This window comes from Copadichromis virginalis, linkage group LG8 (genome assembly GCF_057382275.1).
Source record: "Copadichromis virginalis isolate Kocher_CV1m ecotype Utaka linkage group LG8, C_Virginalis_male_GT1.1, whole genome shotgun sequence".
Taxonomy (NCBI): domain Eukaryota; kingdom Metazoa; phylum Chordata; class Actinopteri; order Cichliformes; family Cichlidae; genus Copadichromis; species Copadichromis virginalis.
This window is the reverse complement of record NC_140625.1, coordinates 13,146,494-13,164,934: the sequence shown is the minus strand read 5'-3', so window position 1 is coordinate 13,164,934 and position 18,441 is coordinate 13,146,494. Positions and strand designations below refer to the sequence as shown.

General features: G+C 41.4%; 2 protein-coding genes across 2 annotated transcripts; one reads left to right on the top strand and one right to left on the bottom strand.

The window, feature by feature from the left end:
• The first annotated feature begins 1,678 nt into the window (after window positions 1-1,678).
• Window positions 1,679-11,650, top strand: LOC146702857 (epidermal growth factor receptor kinase substrate 8-like protein 1). The gene is made up of 19 exons (XM_085465889.1): window positions 1,679-1,762; window positions 2,746-2,839; window positions 2,917-3,075; window positions 3,187-3,336; window positions 3,450-3,532; window positions 4,746-4,858; window positions 5,104-5,150; window positions 5,234-5,363; window positions 5,454-5,542; window positions 5,623-5,697; window positions 7,013-7,161; window positions 7,943-8,087; window positions 8,470-8,501; window positions 8,607-8,709; window positions 8,856-8,981; window positions 9,098-9,251; window positions 9,557-9,722; window positions 9,867-9,999; window positions 10,697-11,650. The coding sequence occupies exons 2-19, from the start codon at window positions 2,810-2,812 to the stop codon at window positions 10,781-10,783; spliced, it is 1,971 nt and encodes a 656-aa protein (XP_085322015.1). The 5' UTR covers window positions 1,679-1,762; window positions 2,746-2,809; the 3' UTR covers window positions 10,784-11,650.
• luc7l (LUC7-like (S. cerevisiae)) lies at window positions 11,646-18,437 on the bottom strand. The gene is made up of 10 exons (XM_085465892.1): window positions 18,207-18,437; window positions 15,421-15,515; window positions 15,108-15,206; window positions 14,358-14,468; window positions 14,084-14,227; window positions 13,799-13,975; window positions 13,574-13,662; window positions 13,464-13,493; window positions 13,198-13,359; window positions 11,646-12,924 (listed from the first exon to the last, which is right to left on the bottom strand). The coding sequence occupies exons 1-10, from the start codon at window positions 18,265-18,267 to the stop codon at window positions 12,783-12,785; spliced, it is 1,110 nt and encodes a 369-aa protein (XP_085322018.1). The 5' UTR covers window positions 18,268-18,437; the 3' UTR covers window positions 11,646-12,782.
• Between the last annotated feature and the right edge of the window lie 4 nt (window positions 18,438-18,441).

Below are 18,441 nucleotides of genomic sequence, written 5' to 3'. Positions count from 1 at the left end.
CACCACACACACACACACACACACACACACACACACACACACACACACACACACACACACACACACACACACACTTCTTTCGATTGTGTGAAATAATAATCTTTATGTTCTAATTAAATTCCAAAAATGTGAAATATTGAAATCGGCCATCGTGTTATCATTTTTCACAGGAAATAAGATGGTAAAAAAGCAGCAGGTGTTGTTAATCAAATGCAATTTTTTGACGCTCGGCAAGTGGGAGGACCTCTCCGGTTTTCTGGTGTGGAACAATAATGCTTCTCCAGTCCTTCCCAGGAGTGAACATAACAGCAAATTCACCCCAAGGTTAGACTGTCCAAGAAAAGAAAAACCCAAGAGCTACATCTCAAACCCTAGAGGTCTCGGTTAGCATGTTAAATGTTGAAGTTCATGAAAGTACAGTTGCACAGTGGAGAAAGGCTTCTTTTTAAAGTTGCATTTAAACAAACCACAAGACTTCTGGAACAACATCCTTTGGACAGATGAAAGTGGTGATGTTTGGCCAGGATGCACAGCACCACCTTCTGGAGGAAACTAAGCATATCATCACAAATACCTCATACCAGCTGTCAAGCATGGTGGTGGACGGGTGATGATTTGAGTTTGCAGCTAAAGCTCGGCAAAGAAACTTTAATTTAAGGCCGATGAAACCCAAGCACACCAACAAATCTACAACAGAATGGCTGAAAAAGAAAAGAATCATGGTGTTGTAATGACCCAGTCAAAGTACAGACCTGATTGCAATGCTGTGGCAGCAACTTAAAAAGCTGTACGTGAATTCATTTCAATACTCCAGTGAAGTGAAGCAACATTGTAAAGAGAAGTGGGCTGAATTTCCTCCACAACGATAAAGTCACACAGAAAAGGATTACTTCAGGTTACTGCTGCTATAGGTGGTTCTGTTGAATCATCGGGTCTACTTTTAATGGGCTTGAATAGAGTCTTATGACAACTTCTGTAATATGTACATGTGCAGTTGCCAGCTGCATAACCTATCAACAGAATACACAGCTCTACTTCCCCTCCCTTTGCTAAGCACACTAAATAACTCCCGAAATCTCCTTCACTTGCAGAAATTCTGACTTCATCAGAAATTTCCCATAACAGCAAAAGATAAAGATTTTTGGCCCTTTGATCCCATCAGAACTGTGTCAGTGATTTCTCAATTGCCTGATTTCTTTGGGTCCTGAAACAGCAGCTCTACACGTTTCATTTGTCCTTCTCGAACTCTTTTGGCATGTTCCTCCCAGAAGCCAAAAACCTTTCCACCCCACAATTTGCTTCAAGTACTGACAATGAAAAATTATCTGAGCTAATCAACCTCTGGTTTGTTTTATTTTCCTGCACACTGCACCTTTGCATGGACCTCCCTTCCCCCCGTTACTCTCCGTGGCAGCCCACTCCAGTGGCACAGCGACTAGGTTCAATTCAGGCCTCTGAGCATTTATTTTCACCCACTCACTCTGTGTCACCGTTCACCAACTTTATCTTCCAACATTTTAACCTTTACATTTCCCTGTGTGGAATGCACTTGTAGGTGTACAGGAGAGAGAAACAAATATATATTTTTATCTTTAAGGTGGGGTGAAATACTGGGCGGGACTCCACAGTGTGACACACCTCTGCTTGTCAAGGCTTTCATACCTCAGGGTGAGTAAGATACCTCTAGTCACACTAAGGCTCGAGACAGGTTTTGGTTTCTGCTAACCTCAAGATCCAGGCACTGGAAGTATACTAAGTTACGGTAAGCTGATTTGACATCTATTTCCAGTCTCTGACATCTCAGGTCTTTGATTATTTGACTCTCAAATACATTTAGATGAGTATGGTAAGTCATTTTATTGTATGTTGTATAGGTTTCTTGGATACTCATAGTAATTTATGAAGGTGTAACCAAACATTTACCAGTAATTCAGTATTTGTGATCAGATTTTGAAGGTTTGCTTATGAAAATGTACTAAAATCAAAAGCACCATGGACACTTGACTTAATTCTGACTTAACCTGGCATGATTGTGTTACTCTTCTTACCTAACATCAACAAGACCACAGCTCTTTCTGTCAAATCTATACAGTTAAGTTGCGCACATAGAATATATTTTGTAAAAACATATTGGATGGATGCAAAGTAAAGCTTTGTTTAGATGTAGAAATGTTTCCTTGATTTAAAACAGTACTTTAACTTATAGTTTGTGCACAAATCATCATGCTTACCGCACTGTCCCAGTGTTCATTTTGAAATGCCACACTATATGTTCGTGCAAGACCAGGCTGGCACTGAGTGCTCATAAATGTGAGGTTAAGTGATATTTTTTTTTGTGGGCAGAGTTTTTAAGTGACACCATGTGAGTTATACCAAGTGTTTGCTGTCTTTGATGCCGGTGACGCTTGTTCAGTGGTCACTGAGAAACAGAGAGGTTGGTATCATACTTTGAACTGTTACCAGACAGGTCGGGTGGCTCGCTCGCTCAGTCACTCACTCACCAGAATCCTGTGTTACTGAAGCAGAGCGGGGATAGACAAACATAAGCTGGAAAAGGGGAGGGGCAGGGCACATTTGAATGAGGATATTTCTTTTGTGAGTAAGTCTGTTTAGCTTTAGGAAGTAGGAGCTGCTGATAACTTGTTAAAGCAACACCATCGTTCCTCTCTCCATCTACAAATGTCACTCGTAACTCTGTCCAGAATGTGTTTCTGAGTGGTCCTGGTATTCTGCTTCCTTTTCTAGGTCTGTGATTTTTTAGGAAAGCTGCTTTATCTTACACATCTCCAGCTGACAGAGTGGAAAAAACATGACAAACATCACTCGACATATCGTCACAGTGAGTGCCTTCCCTTGAGTGATGTTTTTTATCATGCATTTTTCCTCATGTGCTCATTCTTCCTCATTACTTTGCAGCACCTTCTGACGTTCTCGCTGCAGAATGGGGAAGTGCGGAACGTTGAGGAAGCTCAGAACCGTCTTTCCTCCCTGGCTCAAAATAAAAAGCTATGGAGTCAACAGATGTACCTGGATGTGGGAGCAGGGGGCATTTATCTCAGAGACGTACAGAGTCAGGTGAGGGCAGGCGCATCTCAGTGGATGATGAAGAGATTTAAATGTGCTCAGCTGTGAAATACCACACATATTTGCATCCACAATGACCATCAGTTCTATCTGCCCTTGCAGGACGAGCTGGAGAGCTACGCCTTCAGATCCATCTTCCGCTGTGAAGCTGTTAACACAGAAAAACACTTCCCATCCCTCCTTATGTTAGTCTGCCAAGGTGAAGATCAGAAGAAGCCAGACATTCACTTCTTTAACTGTGAAACGGTGAAGGTGAGTGCTGACGGCGCGAGGAGTTTCCCCAAGTGTTGTCCTGGATGAGTCATAGGGTCTATTTGCATCAGGTTTTACCAGTGATGCCACTTACATTTTGTCATTTTAAACAGGCAGAGCAAATCTGCGACGAAGTCACGTTGGCAGTTTCGAATTCCACCGCCAGCAAGCGTAAGCTGCTCCCTGATGACCACAGGTACAGTGACTGTCATAATCACGCACCCACGAAAGTGCATTTCTCGGCACGGTTTTAATGGGAGAGCACGCTTCTGTGTTCACAATCACATGGGCGGAGTTTAATTGGCAGCCACAAAAAAGGAAACTCAGACCCACATCCCATTTAAAGCAGTTTGATTTTCGCCGTCGTTGTCATTATGTCACATTTTTCCACTGAGTCAAAGCAGCTTTGTGTTGCCATCCACCTGTGTGGAGGCAGAGAGAGGGAGAACAAACAGTATAAACAGCTGAGCGAGAGCAAGCAAAAGACTCGTTCTACCGGTTTCTACATAACTTAAGAAGGTGTGACAGAGATAGCAAGGCCATTGTGACGGCGAGTAGAGAAGGCAAAGGGAACAGAGGCGAAGGCTCTGGGCATAATCTGGCTTTGAGAACATTTCTCTTTAAAGGACACGTGAAGGGCAGAGACATGTGGTAAGAGACACAGCAGGAGCCTTTTGTATTTACATCAGAATTTAATTAAAATTTCTAAAAAAGTGAAGTCATCACTGTTAGGTTACTTGTATTTTTTTGGGGATAAAAAAGTCAAAGCGGACTCACTGTTTTTATTGCTTGCTAATGTAAAGTGTTTGTGTTTAGCGTGGAAACGAGTATGCAAAATTAGGATGTTCACTCTTTCTTCATGGTTGGATAAGGGCTGGAGGATTAACTCTTTAGCCCTTGTAAGCCTACTGGGAGTAACCTTTAAAGCTCCTTTTTGAACTAAGCATATTTCAGACCTGCTTATTGGACAAAAATGACTGGGTTTGCATTAGAAGTTAGTGAGAGTGGTCCCTGTTTACGCAGCTACCCTTGGAAAAACCTGGAAACTGTTCTACTGGTCATAAAACCACATCTTTATTGATATATACTGAGGTGTCAAAACCCATCGTTAAGAGTGCTGGGGAGGTCATCAGATGTCTTCTTTATAAGGGAAAGGGCTAAATCTTAGAGGCGCCGCATTGTGCACTGCGCTCATAGAGCTGTTTGGGGCTCTTACCAAGAGGATGCTGCTGTTACGGCATTGAATGTGAGCTTGTTAATATGACTTCTTGAGCCCTTGCTGAAGGGCGTCTCATTTGCTGGCGCTGAGTGTACACCTGCACCATCATCAACAAAAACACTGTTATCACCTTTTAACCCGTAGTGCCGTGTTGTGGGAGAAGCACTGAATCTCTCCTCTCGCCCCGCAGGCTTTCTCAGAGTGGAGGAGATATGTTCGACCCCTATAACATACCAAGTCCTCCCGTGCTGCATGCTCCTAATCCCCCACCTGTCAACCCTCCACCTTACCCTGGACCCAGAGGTAAGAAAAAACATAGAAGACTTCTTTTTCCACATGCATGCCTGTTCAGTAGTGCTTCAGAATTATTCCGAAGGGTTGGGAAAGTGAGCAGGAGGAAAGGAGAGAAGCGTCAGGTATTCGAGGCAAAGGTCTCTCCAGAGCACAGAGATGGCTTTGTCAGCTTGTGTTTGTGAGAGGGCGGCTTTGGGAAGTGCAGAGATGAATGAACATGGATAAACTGAGTCCCTTGCTCTATTTCACGACAGCAAATGGCGGACCTGATATCTCTTTCCTGCGAGCAGAGAGAGAAGTGGTAAGCCAGCTCATCTCTTTTGTGTTTTTTGTCGCCACTTTTGGCTGCTTTTCACGTAACGAAGGCAATTCTTCTTTCCTCAGGGGATCCTTAATCACTGTTTCGACGAAATCGAGGCCTTCATGGGCAAGCTGCAGCAGACTGCTGAAGCTGCGACGGTGCTGAACCAAAGAAAGAAGAAGAAGAAGAAAAGTAAAAAGCAAAGCGCTGAAGGTAAGAGGGAGATGCATAGATTTCTCCAGTTTCTCTAGTTCGAAGCAACATATCCATCAACTGCTGTTATATTTTGTTCCCAAACAACAGACGAGCTACTTGCCACAAAGGCTCGCCCTCCACCAGATGGGGAATTCGTTGATATCTTCCAGAAATTCAAATATTGCTTCAGCCTCTTGGTATGTATGCCATCAAGTCCAGCCTCATTATTTGCTTACTCGTGGCAGCTGCATATTCATCGCCTCTGTTTATTTCTCAGGCTCGCCTGAAATCAACCATCACCAATCCTTCTTCAGAGGACCTCATTCACCATGTGTTCAAGCCTCTGGATATGGTGAGTCAGGGTTATAAACTCTACCTCAGCAACTGTTGTTGCTATTGCTGTAAATATGAGGTGTTGTCTTTCACTGCAGGGGAGCATGACCAACCTCTTCGAATAAATCCGTGTGACACGTAATGCCATGCGGGGGAAAAGTCAACTGGGGGTAAATGCCTAGATTCAAAAGACACATTCTCTGCTTGACGGCCCAATCAGGCAGCGTTTTTGTTCCTGATGTTAGTGGACATCAGTGCAGAACTGTAAGCATGTGTCATGTCAAAATAATGGAAAGTCTTCAGAGTAGTTAAGTGTTGTTGTCAGAAGCTACAGCTTCTATTCAGTGTTTACACAGGGCAGTTCCCTGCACAGCGGCCTGATTGAAAATCACCAAAAAATGCAGCATTTGTTTGATCTACGCAGTTTCCTTGGCTGTATTTGTATGCGGGCAGGGGTTGCTGGTGCATACCTCTCAAACATTTGGTTTAGATTTGAGCTTGTCTCGACACTAGAAAGGCCACTTTGTTGTCCCTCGACGCCTGTTTTAAATTAGGACGTTGGTAAGTTCCATCTGGGAAAAAAAAGGTGGGCCATTCGTGGCTGCTTTTTTAGAAATCAAGTGCCTTTAGATTATCATTTATTTACTTTGATTTCATGGAAATGTCCAATGCCCTTCATTAAAGTATCAACATCACTCATGATGATACACTGTGAGTTAGCAGAAATGAAAGAAATATTTCAAAGTATGTGCTTTAATTTTTCCACTCCAGTATGAATCAAATAGGGTGAAAAGGGTGTGTTTGATTCGTGTAAACTGACACACCTGAATGGGAACACGCAGCCTTGTCTCTCAAAGACGTGTGTGTGCTTCTTCTTGTGTGCTTTGGCTTTTGTGTGCAGATGTATCCATTAGTTTTTTGCATTTGTTGGTACATCTGTGGTTTGATGTTCGGCTATCGGGCAGAAGGATGGACGGTATTGTTGTTGCGGTTTGCTAGAACCATCAGCGATTGTTAAGACTTTGAATGCCAGATCCATTACAGCAGACGTGGGAACATCAGTTCAGTTTAATTTATATAATGCCAAACAATCCCAACAATAACTGCCTTAATGCATTTCATATTGAAGGAAAAGAAATTATAATAATATAGATATAACCCCAACAATAACTTGGCCCCTTTGAAAAAGCACTTTGGCAACAGTAAGAAGGAAAAACTGCCTTTTAAGAACCAGGCTCAGGGAGGTGCAGCCATCTGCTGCGAACACTTGTGGGTGAGGGGAGGAAGAAAGGATAAAAGACACACTGATTTTTTCTCATCTGTATGTTGCACAGATGGTAAAAACAACAGGAGGACCAGCTTTTGGAGCCGCCATATCCAGTCCTGCCCTGACCAGCTCTGCTGTGTCCCTTCTACAAGATACCCTGACTGAGGAGGAGAGGCAGCTCTGGACGTCGCTGGGACCCAACTGGACACACCCTCGGTCGGTATCAATGCTTGTCTGTCTCTTACTAGTTGGGAAACTGGTGTTTTACTTTCCAGAAATCTAAAAAGGCAGCACATTAAAAACTTCCAGTCTTGGTGTTGTATCAAGCTCGACTCTGGCCAGAGGCTGTGGAAAGGGAGCATTTTGCCTCTGTTGATAGTTATGTGTCACCTTTTTACATTTTTGGGTTCACTGAAGATTTTATCTGCTGAAGAGCAACATCTTTGTTTCAACCAAGCAATATTTTTGTACTTCGTTTCTCTTGAAATCCTTTGTTTTACCTGCGTTTTGAAATAAGCAGATTTTTTGAGACAGGAGATTAAAAAGGACGTTTTTTTGCTCATATCCAGTTCCATATTTTTATTCTTGGACTGAAAGACTACAAAGCAATCCCTATCTGTCTTCTTCGGTCTTTTGTCACAGCACCTCAGTTTCAGCTCATGGGGTGAGGGTCCCCTTACTTTAAGACAAAACTTTCTTCTGATGTTTAACAGGACCCTCCATCAGGTTCCATTGTGACAGTATTTATATAATAAAAAGCATAACAAATCCACTTAAGGCATTTTGGGATTTATTGATTTCTCATGTTAAGAAAAGGGAACCGATGGATTAGCTGTCAAATGTACATAAGACCTATTATATTTAATATTGTAAGCAAGCTTTAAGAGGAAAATCCAATGTCATAACTTCCATCAATGAAAACTGCTTGAATAACTATCATAGTTTTGGTTGTTGAGCTCATTGAAGGCCAAGGCAGTGACTTGTTCTGCTCTCTCAGGTCTCAGCTGCGTGGGCCTGTAGCTCCATACACCCCAGTGTTCTTTGATGGCTGGAAGCCAGAAGCCTTGAAGCCTGACGGGCAGGTTTGGGAGGATCCGGTCGAGTCACAGCACAAACTCGAAGCCCTTCGAGAAAAACAAGAGGTGTGGAATACTTCTATAACGTGATTTAGAAGTCATTAATCGTAGATCAGTGGAAACAAGAACTACGGATGAGTGTGTAAAAGGACAACACAGGGGTTTAAGATACTAACGCATGAATAAACCTTACGTACAGTAAACAGTGGAGATACACTTTCCGCTTTTTGACAGGTCAGCTCACATTTCTGTCCATCCCTGCTAAAAACTGTATAAGGTTCACAGTTAGTTCTTTGTTTTTTTAATAACACCTTAGTTTCTCAAACTTTAATGCAGTCAGCCTTACCCAGATATACACTGACATTATATTTCTCTACATATTTTGTGCATTTTGTGCTAACTTGTGTTGTCTTCACTTGTCTATTTTTTTTTTTTGCTCCCACAACAGCAACAACCACCTCAGCCACCAAACGATGACACGTAAGTCATCTACAAGACATAAATCAATGAACTGCTGTTTTTCTTGTTGTTGTTGTTTGTTTTGACCTTGACTAAATAAGAACAAACTTTGTCTCGTTTGGTCAGAAATTCACTCCCACCGGGGCCTGACAGACTCTACTGCTGCAGTTATGACTTCATTGCCAGGAACAGCAGTGAGCTTTCAGTGCAGCAGGGGGAGACACTGGAGGTAACACACAGTGAAGCAAGTCATTTTATGGCGCACTCAAGGAACCATCATAAAAGTCCTGTTATTCGTTGTTTGACAAAAGCTATTTGCAGTTGTTGATACACTTTACAGCCCTCTCCCTGACCGCAACCCTCTCTGTCTGACAGGTGATCGAGTCATCCAAGCGCTGGTGGAAGTGTCGCAATCGGTTTAACCAGGTCGGCTTCGTCCCCTTCAACATCCTGGAGCCCATGGCTCACATAGAGAGCCCTGTCCACAACAACCCCCCCAGTGTAAGACGGCAAAAAAGACACCCACACACATGCATGCACGTGTGAAACACACAAGCTCTCATCTGATCATTCCATCAGAGCAAACTCATTTTTTTCTTCACTCCACGTTCCTTCAGGTTCCAGCTGCGCCTCCACTTTCCAAGAATGTCACTCTTGCCCCACCCACCCCCCCTGCTCTTCCCAAAACCACCCCCACCCACTCCCCACAGCACCCACGCAGCTTACCATCATACAACCAGCATGTGCAAGCTGTTGAGGACAATGACAAAGGTAACGGACTACAACTTTATGTGTCCTAGACTGTGGCTCTGTAGTGTAGCGGTTTGCACGTTTGCCTAACAGGTGAATATAAGATTTATTTAAAAAGTATATAACCAAAAAAAAGATACAAAAAAGCACAGTGATAGGCTTCTCATAAGTCACCTAATTATGGGTTCATTATTTTGGATTTAAACCACGTTCTCATGTTTTAAGATGCACTTTTGAGCTATGTCTTTCCTCCACTGAGTCCTGCATTTATATTATTATTTGAGCATGAAAGTGACCGTTACCTCTTTAAACTCCAAACTTTTCAGTCACGCTGGTAAATGATGAGCTGCTCCAGAGACTGACGAATGGAAAGTCCAATATGAACAAACCCCTCGTCATCCCTCGCTCTGCTGACACCTCCCTCCCCCTTGACTACCACTCTCCTCCAGAGGAGGTGGCTGAGTGGCTCAGAGGGAAGGGCTTCAGCAAACCGTAAGTGACCGCAGACCAGATAAACCACGTTTTGTGTATAAGCAGGGAATGCTGGCTCTACACGTGCGTTTTGCCATTACATGGATGAACGCAGCGGCTCCACCGGAGTATCCTCTGAAATCCATTATGTTTTGTGTCCCTCAGGACAGTGTCATGTTTGGGTGTGCTGACAGGCGCCCAGCTGTTCTCTCTCAACAAAGAAGAGCTGAAAGCTGTGATTCCAGAGGAGGGTGCCAGAGTGTACAGTCAGCTCGCTGTGCAAAAATCACTGCTAGAGGTAAGCGAAAAGAGAACAGCTATATCTTTTAAAGGGAAGCCATATCAAAGCCTTCAATATTGACATTTTTATTGGTTTTAGGAAAACTAAACATGATCATTTTTGGCAGGATGCAAAAACACAAGTATGAGTGTAATCAGTGATTTAAAATGACTTACTTTTAACATATTTTCATTCATCTTTTACCTTTCATGCTGGACTGAGGACATATGATACATTCGGATCAGCAGACAGTCTAATCCAAACAGAACAAAATTCTTATTTTCAAGTCCCACGTGCCATCCAGATTACCCTGGAAGAGTCTTATAATTCAGGAAAAGATTAAGAGACATTAAAAATGCATTTGTATGTGTGACAAATTTTACATTGGTATTTGGATTATTTTGGTAAGAAAGGCCAGCATCATTTTTTAGGCTTTTATCGACGTTTATCTCTAGTTTTTGTGACGTCCAAACTTCGTCCCATATTTTGTGTGAAAGAAACATGCTGGAAACGTGCTGACAGGCCATTTAAAAACATCTTGAAATGTATTCTACGTATATGGATTTCACAAAAACCTTCAGCGTTGAGCAGAAGGCTCACAGTAATTTGAGATGGAATGACCTGAACTCAGTAGCTTGAGGTTCAAATTACTGTAAACAGCTGATGCTTTTCATCTCATTGCTACACAGTCTAAATTGATTTCTACTTTTTACAGGATGCCAGAAGGGCCACAGAGCTGGAGGCAGTCATGGAGAAACAGAAAATGAAGGTTGATCTGAAGCTGGAGAGCAGTACATTGTGAGGAACAGCATCCACATTGTGAAGAGCGTTACATGAAGGACTGTTTTCCCGTCCCCAGAGACCGAACATGTGGCAGTGACTTGACTATCTAACATTAAATCACGGCATGAGGGTCACTACGGTATTATTACCTGATGTTAAAACCGAGCTTTCTGTCAGCAATATGAGACGTAGGAATTTAATATAACCAGGTGCCGTGCAAACTAAAGGGGACTGATTTTGCTTTTCCTTATTTTATGCCATATATGTACAGTTAGTGTTTTTTGTGGATGCTCATATTAAACATGGACACAGTTTCAAACAGCGATCGGAGCACGTACAAGTAAACCAGGAGTCAAAAGGTCAGATTTCAAAGGCCTCCACCAATTTTTATGGAATGTTTTTTCTACTCTTGGCTTTGTACAGTGGTGCAAATATGACACACCTCAGGTACACAGCTCGGGCTGTTTAAACCCTTTGGTTGCAAGGGCCAGCCAATCAGAAGAAGGCTGGCTTAAAGAGAGGGGAAATGGAACTAGAGTGGTTTGTTCCAGGATGAATTGAGGTGATGGACTTAGGCCCAGTATAAAAAAATAAGAATTAATCTGAGCTGTGAATCTTGCAGTGGTTCTCCAGTAGAATGCAATAAATCTAAAAATGGAAATCAGTGTAAGAGATCCCCTTTAAATATTTTACCACTGCAGTGCCCCGTTTGTAATGCATGTTCATTTTAGTGTAACAGCTGTCTTCTTCTCTGCCTAATTAACTTAAATGAAATGTATTTATCTTTGTAATACACATTTGTAAAAATTCAGCCATTATTATCACATCTTAACAATGACAGGACCTTGTCAACACAATTCAACACACAATTAAATTCCAAATGGTGCTTTTTTCTTTTTTTTTTATTGAGACTTTAAAGAAAGGTTTCCAGCAGAACAAACAGATATGACTTCACACATTAGGTAAAGCAGTGCATCCATTAAAATCTGTTTGCATTTAATCATAATGGAAAAGAAATCTGTTCAAGTTGGGCCAAAAAAAATGTTTAAATTTTTCACTTAAAGGTAAGTAGATCTGAACTTGATCATTTCTGAACCTACTGCTTCACATGCTGACACAAATTCTAAAGATATTGTTTATTTGCAGTATGTTAAAAAGAAATCAAGATAGAAAGAAATGATAAAGAGACTTGCCACCAATATAGATCAGAAGATTTCACTTATACTGAAGAAAGTCACCTGTAACCTGATCACTTATGATAATAAAAAAAAGACAAAAAAGGGAGGCAAGTCGGATACTAATGCTAACATCTTTAAAACCTTTGAATGTAAAACTTTAAGTGGGTTTTAGAGAACTAAGTACTGAGGACCATTATGTGGACAGACATTCGAGAACTGCACTGGGACAGCGAAACGAAATCTTCAAGGAGGGAGATGAGGAGGGGAAAAAAAAAACCAAGAAACTACTTGACAAGACTAGGCTTTTTCAGACAATTAGTCAGCCTAGAATATATTTACAGACAGATTTTTTTTTTATCAAAAGACCATCAGATAATAATAAAAAGAACATGGACCAGTTACATTTTTATGCTCCAGTCCAGCAGATCAGTTTGCCTTTTCTAGTGGACACATTTCAGGGCAGTAACAAGACGAGGGATGGACTGGATACAGACAAGTCACCGAGTTACAGATGTGGGTATTAAGAGTACACTCCACTACTGACCAATAACCTGCCAAATCCCCAAAAATCTGATGTATCTGATGCTATAAAAAAAAAAAAAGAAAAAAAAAAAAAAAAAGAAAAAAAAAAGAAAGGAAAAAAACAACAACAACTAAACAAAAAAACTCAATTCTATACTTGATAGTATGTGTGCACTCTAGCTGCACTAAAGCAAAGAAAGGAGGCAGGCGGGAAAACAGAGGGGTGGGGTGTCGAGGCAAAGTGTTTAACATTAGGATATTATAAATGGACAGACGGGAGGAGGCTGTGGTGTTGTGGTCATGGATGGAGTTTGGTCTTCAGAGGTCCCCCACGTCTCTGTCGTCTGCCCTGCGCGAGTCCGACCTGCCGTTCATACCATCCCTTCTGTCTCGCTCCCGTGACCGGTCTCTGGATGAGCGGTCACGGTCCCTGGACGAGCGCTCTCGATCTCTGGACGACCTGAGCGACAAAACGATATGAGATATTCAGGTTAGTAACACAAATACAACAGAGCAGTTGAAAAAAAAAAGAGAAGGATTGTATGTGTAAAATGCCAAAACACAAGCTTGAAGCTGGATAAAGGGCTCAAAAAAAGCCCATGTAATTGTTGTTTCCTTTTATTTTCACTGACTGTTCTTAGGCGATGCAATCAGTATCCCACGGATCTCCATGTGTTTGCTCAATTCTCTTTCACGGGAGTATAGATTAATAAGGGTTTTCGTCTGTGTTTACTTGTGTCTGGAGCTCTGCTCGTGGCTGTGACGGTGTCCTCGGCTGCGTGAGCGGGATCGGCTGCGATGCCGTCTCCTCCTCTCCCTGGAGCGTGAGCGGGAACGGCGCCTGTCTCGTGACGAAGAGCGTGAGCGTCTCCTTCTGCGGTCACGAGAACGGGACCTGGCAAAGACAGCATATTTCATTAGCTGACTTGAACAGAACAAATCGGACTCATAAAAGACTGGAACGAATGAACTGACAGACAGAAGAGGGAGCTTCCTTACCTTCTGTGCTCTCTGCTCCTTGATCTTGTCCTATAAAATAAAACCCCAGAGTTAAACAGTAAAACACGCACTGCTGTAAATGTCATCTGGATTTTAACATCGGCACTCACCTCCTCCTCATCCTTTCCTCCTTCTCCCTTTCTTCTCGTCTCTTTAAGCGCTCCTGATTCCTCTTCTCTTGCTTCTCGACCACAGTTTTCTGATAAAAATAAATAAATAAAATAAAGTCAAAACAAACATATCTAAAGCCTTTACATCATCCTCCCTTTCTAGCAAGTATTCAGCACCATGTCACTCATATTTTTATGAGTTGGCTGTAAACAAGTTATACACACCTTTAGCTGGTCCAGTTTTTCTCTGATCTGAATGAAGCCGAGGTGAAGCTTCCCGCCAAAATGGTCAGCCAAACGACGGTCGTTGTCATGGAGACCAAGGTAAGCAGAGCACACCTCACACACCCGAAGCTTCTGCTGCTGAAAGCTTGAGGCTGGCATGGAGTTTCTGTATTCTTCCTGAAATGGTTCAAGAGGGAATAAAAGAGGCAGCGAGGTGTCAGAAGTTCAGAAAATTAAGAGACGGAAAGCACCACAAGCTCGAAGTTCTAAGAGCTCACTCCTTACCTCTGCATCCTTCTTCTTCGTGCGGACCTTCTCCACCTCTTGCAGGACTTTCTGAGCCTCATCCACATTGCCCTCAGCTCCGAGCTGTTCAGCCTTGGCCAGGAGCTTTCCTATTTCCTCATTTAGCTCATGCACCTTCTCTGCCTACAAAACAGCCACACCAACACAAGAGACAACAGGTTATGTTGAGCGAAAAAACACACTGACAGGGTTCACTGGATGTTGCATAAGGAAAGCCAGACTTTATCAAGCATAAAAATGTTGCATCATTCACCTTTGCTGCCACCTCTGCACTGATCTCTTCTTGGGTCTCAGCCAGGCGCTTCTTGGCCAGTTCTGTCCTCCGATCACAGTCCACAATAAAAGACTCTAGGTGATCCACTGCCTGTAGGAGCAACACCTTTTATTAACACACTCAGCAGTCACTACTTGGCAAGTACAAATGTTTTGATTTGCACTTGCATCATTTCAAAAACGCTTTTGGCATGAATGGTGCTGACTTGCAAGACAGATAGACATTTTATTCATTCACAAGGGAAATTATTGTGTTACAGCAGTACGATAAAGAATACAAATAGTACTCTTTAACTATGTTTATTGTAAAGCAAAAGTGCCACAAGTGCACACCTAGGGCCTTAAACCGTGAGAAAAAGCAATTTTTTTAAATATGCACAACATTGATAAAAAACAAAGAAAACATAAAAATGAGTTAAAGAAAAGTGAAAAGTCTAAGATTGTGCAACTTGCATTAATAAATAATATGCACACAATAAATCAGGGAAACAGCTGCAAGAAGGTATAAAAATAAAAAAAAAAGACTTCCTGAAGCATTCTTTTTGAAAGCGGGGTTAAATCATTTTAAGGGAGAAGGAGTTCTGCTGCCTCGTTAGTGTGGAGTGGAGCGTGTGAAATGGGCCATGATGGAGAGCAGTTTGTTCAGTCACGTCCTGTCCCTCACTCACTCCAGATTATTATTCATTAATAATATTATTAATATATTATTAGTAAAAGGAACCTCACTTACATCAAGCTCAAAGAAAAGATCTCTCTCCTTGGAGGCAATTTCATAATCAGCCCGAAGTGCCAGGTCATGGATCTTAGTGCACTCCCCCAGGTCCATGCGCTATCAACAAAAAAAACCAGACAGACATGAGTTATGCTGCATAAACTCAAACATAAACAAATGATAATGTAAAAAAATAAAAAAAGACTGCAAAAGTTAAAGACACTTATAGCACTTTTTTTTTCCTTTCTGAAATTTCTTTCCAACCTCTTAGAAATGAACTGAGTTTTTAAAGCTTTCAGGATGGGTCAGAACTGAAGTTTGTCTCACTTACAGTTCCAGAGAGGATGTCATGTGGGCAGCAGTTGAGAAGGTGACTTTTGCAGACTCGTTCGTCAGTGAACTTGACCCTCTGCCGCGTCTCATCCCCTGAAACAGCCCAAAAGAAGAACCAGTGAGACAGCCCTCACATACTCGATAACAGTGGCGAGGTATCCAGTGCTTCAATACATATTAATGTAATTGTACTACATACCACAGTTCCATTTAAATACTTTGTACCTATCCAAATGAGTAAAAGCTATTTGTATATTGCTGCTTGTCAGGGTTTTCATTGTACTTTATTAATGTAACATTACAGGTATCCATTAGTAGAGTAAATGTGCCTCTACTGGACTATACTAATGTATTAATGCAGTAATAAAGGTTGCTTTGTATGTGTGTGTTACTTTGTTCTTATTCTTAGTGCTTACCTTACCCAAGCCTCAAATGGGTTATTATCAGAGCCTCAACTCAGTTAACTTTTTATAAGGCTCAACGCCCACTCTATAATGAGGGTCAAAGGATTGGGCTGGGAGCGGTGTAACATAACATTATAATAATACAATTTAGGTTTCAGTTAAGTCGTGTCAAGTACAGCTGCTACCTTAATGCTGTATCATTTTCATTAGAAAATGGAAGATGGCCACTACGACTATAAATAGATTTACATTTTTAAAATCAAATGTTCCAGCCAAGCCTTTATTTATAACTGTGAACATTCAAAGGAAATTCAAAACAAGGATGCAAAAGAAATCCAAGGAAAAAAATTTAGGTTATACACACTGCGACTTGCACCACATACTGTACCCTTCTGCATCTTCAAGACCTCAGCTGCAGAATTTTAAACCCGCTGTAGAAAAGTATAAATGGGAACAGTTTTCTCGCGCACACCTGTAGTAAGAAGTTGGGAGTCATACACAAGTCAGATTGTAAATGCTGTGTGCAAAGTTTTTTTTGTGTGTGTGTGTGGACTGACTGCTAAAATTGCCTTCTGAAAACAGACGTGTAATGGAAAACTGCTCGTTTGGACTCAGCGCGACCAGACGTCTTAGCTCAAGCTGTGTGATACTACTTCAAATAGTAATACTAGTGCCACTGAAGATTTACCTATTTGTGTGATTTTTTTTTTTTAAGAAAAAAAAAAAGAAAAAGGCTACAATAACTTCCGGAAGGCAAACAAATTGTTTGGATATTCACCATAACAGCTTTAAAAATTATGTGTGACTCACGGCTCGATGAACATGAGGCTTTTCTGCAACTCCTTTGCAGATTGATGTAGGCTGGCAAAGATACACTGAACCTTAATGAATAAAATAAAGGGGCCACAATTGTTCAGTCTGTATGCAACAAAAGTATGGGAAGAATTTGATATCATATCTCATCACACATACACCCACAAGCTCACCACACAAATTCACTCTTACTCTAAAGCTCAACTTGTTAAAAAAATGAAAAAAAAAAAAAAAAAAGGCTCAGAGCTTCAAATTTTACACAACCAGCTGTCAGGATAAAATATTTATAAAACGGCAGGGCTGCAAGAAACTGCAGTCAGACCTGACAGCTGATATATTTACACACACATACATACATTTAAATTATGCTTCTTCAAGCGTGTATTATACATGTTTTTCTAACATTGCACAGCACCGATGTTACAGGTTATGCTGCATCTATTTATTCTATTCTAATCTGCTGCTGTAATAATGTATTACACTTCCAATTAATCCCAACTATGGGACTAAATCGGGTTATATTATTTGCCAATTAATGTTTGTATCCAAACGGCTGGAAGCTACTAAAAAAGAAAACACTTCATTTAGGACGTCTGTCCACTCATAACTGCGATAATCAAAATTAACGAGCGCAGTATTGCACTCCGTTTCTTTTTAAATAAAATCTAATCTCGAGTTAATCTCGAAAGTGTTTTATTATCGAGTATATGTGCTAAATTATTTTGTTCCTTTAGAAAAGTGTTTCATTTTGTTTTTAGAACTCCTGCAAGACCGACTGCAAAGTACGGTCCGTTTATCGTTTAACCCTTGTTTGGTGTGAGATTACGCTTTATTTAATCAATACAGCCATGACGACTAATGCAAAGATACTTGATCTCAAATCCAAGCAGTACTGACATACATGGAAAACACCTGTAAGAGCACAGTAATGAAGAAACGTGATACTGGTTTTAGTGACAGAATGTAATGAAGAAAAATCTATCAGAAAATATGGGTGGAAAAACATTTTTATCCGAAAATATGTTATCCAAGATATACATGGGGCAAGCTTCCATTGTTACGTTATTGTAAGCAAAGAAGGAAGGAAGAATATTTTTTCTCTTTCTAAACACTGAAAACCTTGAACACCGCACAAGGGTTAAAATTATGCCAATTAAACTATATAAATGGATACAGAAGATATCTGGTTTACCATTAACTAAACATTAATTAACGCCAGGAATATATTCTTGTACACTGTCCAATGCATCCTAGCTTGGCGCCTCACAGTCCACAACAAGTAGCTACGTTTAGCCAACGCACATTACAAGCTAGGAATTTAGTAAATCCTAGAAGTAATAAAAGGGAAACTACAACCTATTAAACTGCAATGAGCCACGTTGGATGCAAACATTAAATCCTCTCATTAATCCTTAACAGGCTGCCTGAATATAACGTTACTTTGTCCCACAGCCCTCTGCAGTACATCCATTCATGCAGCTCTGTCCATCACACGCCAACACAAGCCAGCCTCAGCAGTGGCTCCATCTTGGCTAGCTAGCTCGGCTAGCATGCTACAGCAACTCACCGTCCCTCGCTGTTCCCATCAGCTGGTCGAGCAAAGCTCTCATTTGAGCTTGGGCAGACATTACTGCGGTTCTTCCGTCGACGGGGTTAGATAAAAGTCAATCAACTTGAAAACGGTTCCTCTGTTTTATCGGCTTATTTGAGAATTTATTTATCCAAGCATCTCCTTTTGCTGCTTCTCCCTCTATTTCTTCAACTCGCCCGTTTCCGTCCAATATCCGGGAAATGACGAAACT

Bases quoted from the DNA above. Each gene is read 5' to 3' on its own strand.
- LOC146702857 (XM_085465889.1), top strand. From the start codon at position 2,810: ATGACAAACATCACTCGACATATCGTCACA. The intron at 5,151-5,233 runs GTAAGCCAGCTC...TTCTTTCCTCAG, and splicing joins TGCGAGCAGAGAGAGAAGTG to GGGATCCTTAATCACTGTTT. The intron at 5,698-7,012 runs GTGAGTCAGGGT...TATGTTGCACAG, and splicing joins TGTTCAAGCCTCTGGATATG to ATGGTAAAAACAACAGGAGG.
- luc7l (XM_085465892.1), bottom strand. From the start codon at position 18,267: ATGTCTGCCCAAGCTCAAATGAGAGCTTTGCTCGACCAGCTGATGGGA. The intron at 15,207-15,420 runs GTAAGTGAGACA...TTTTGTTGATAG, and splicing joins ATGACATCCTCTCTGGAACT to CGCATGGACCTGGGGGAGTG. The intron at 14,469-15,107 runs GTAAGTGAGGTT...TTGCTCCTACAG, and splicing joins ATCTTTTCTTTGAGCTTGAT to GCAGTGGATCACCTAGAGTC.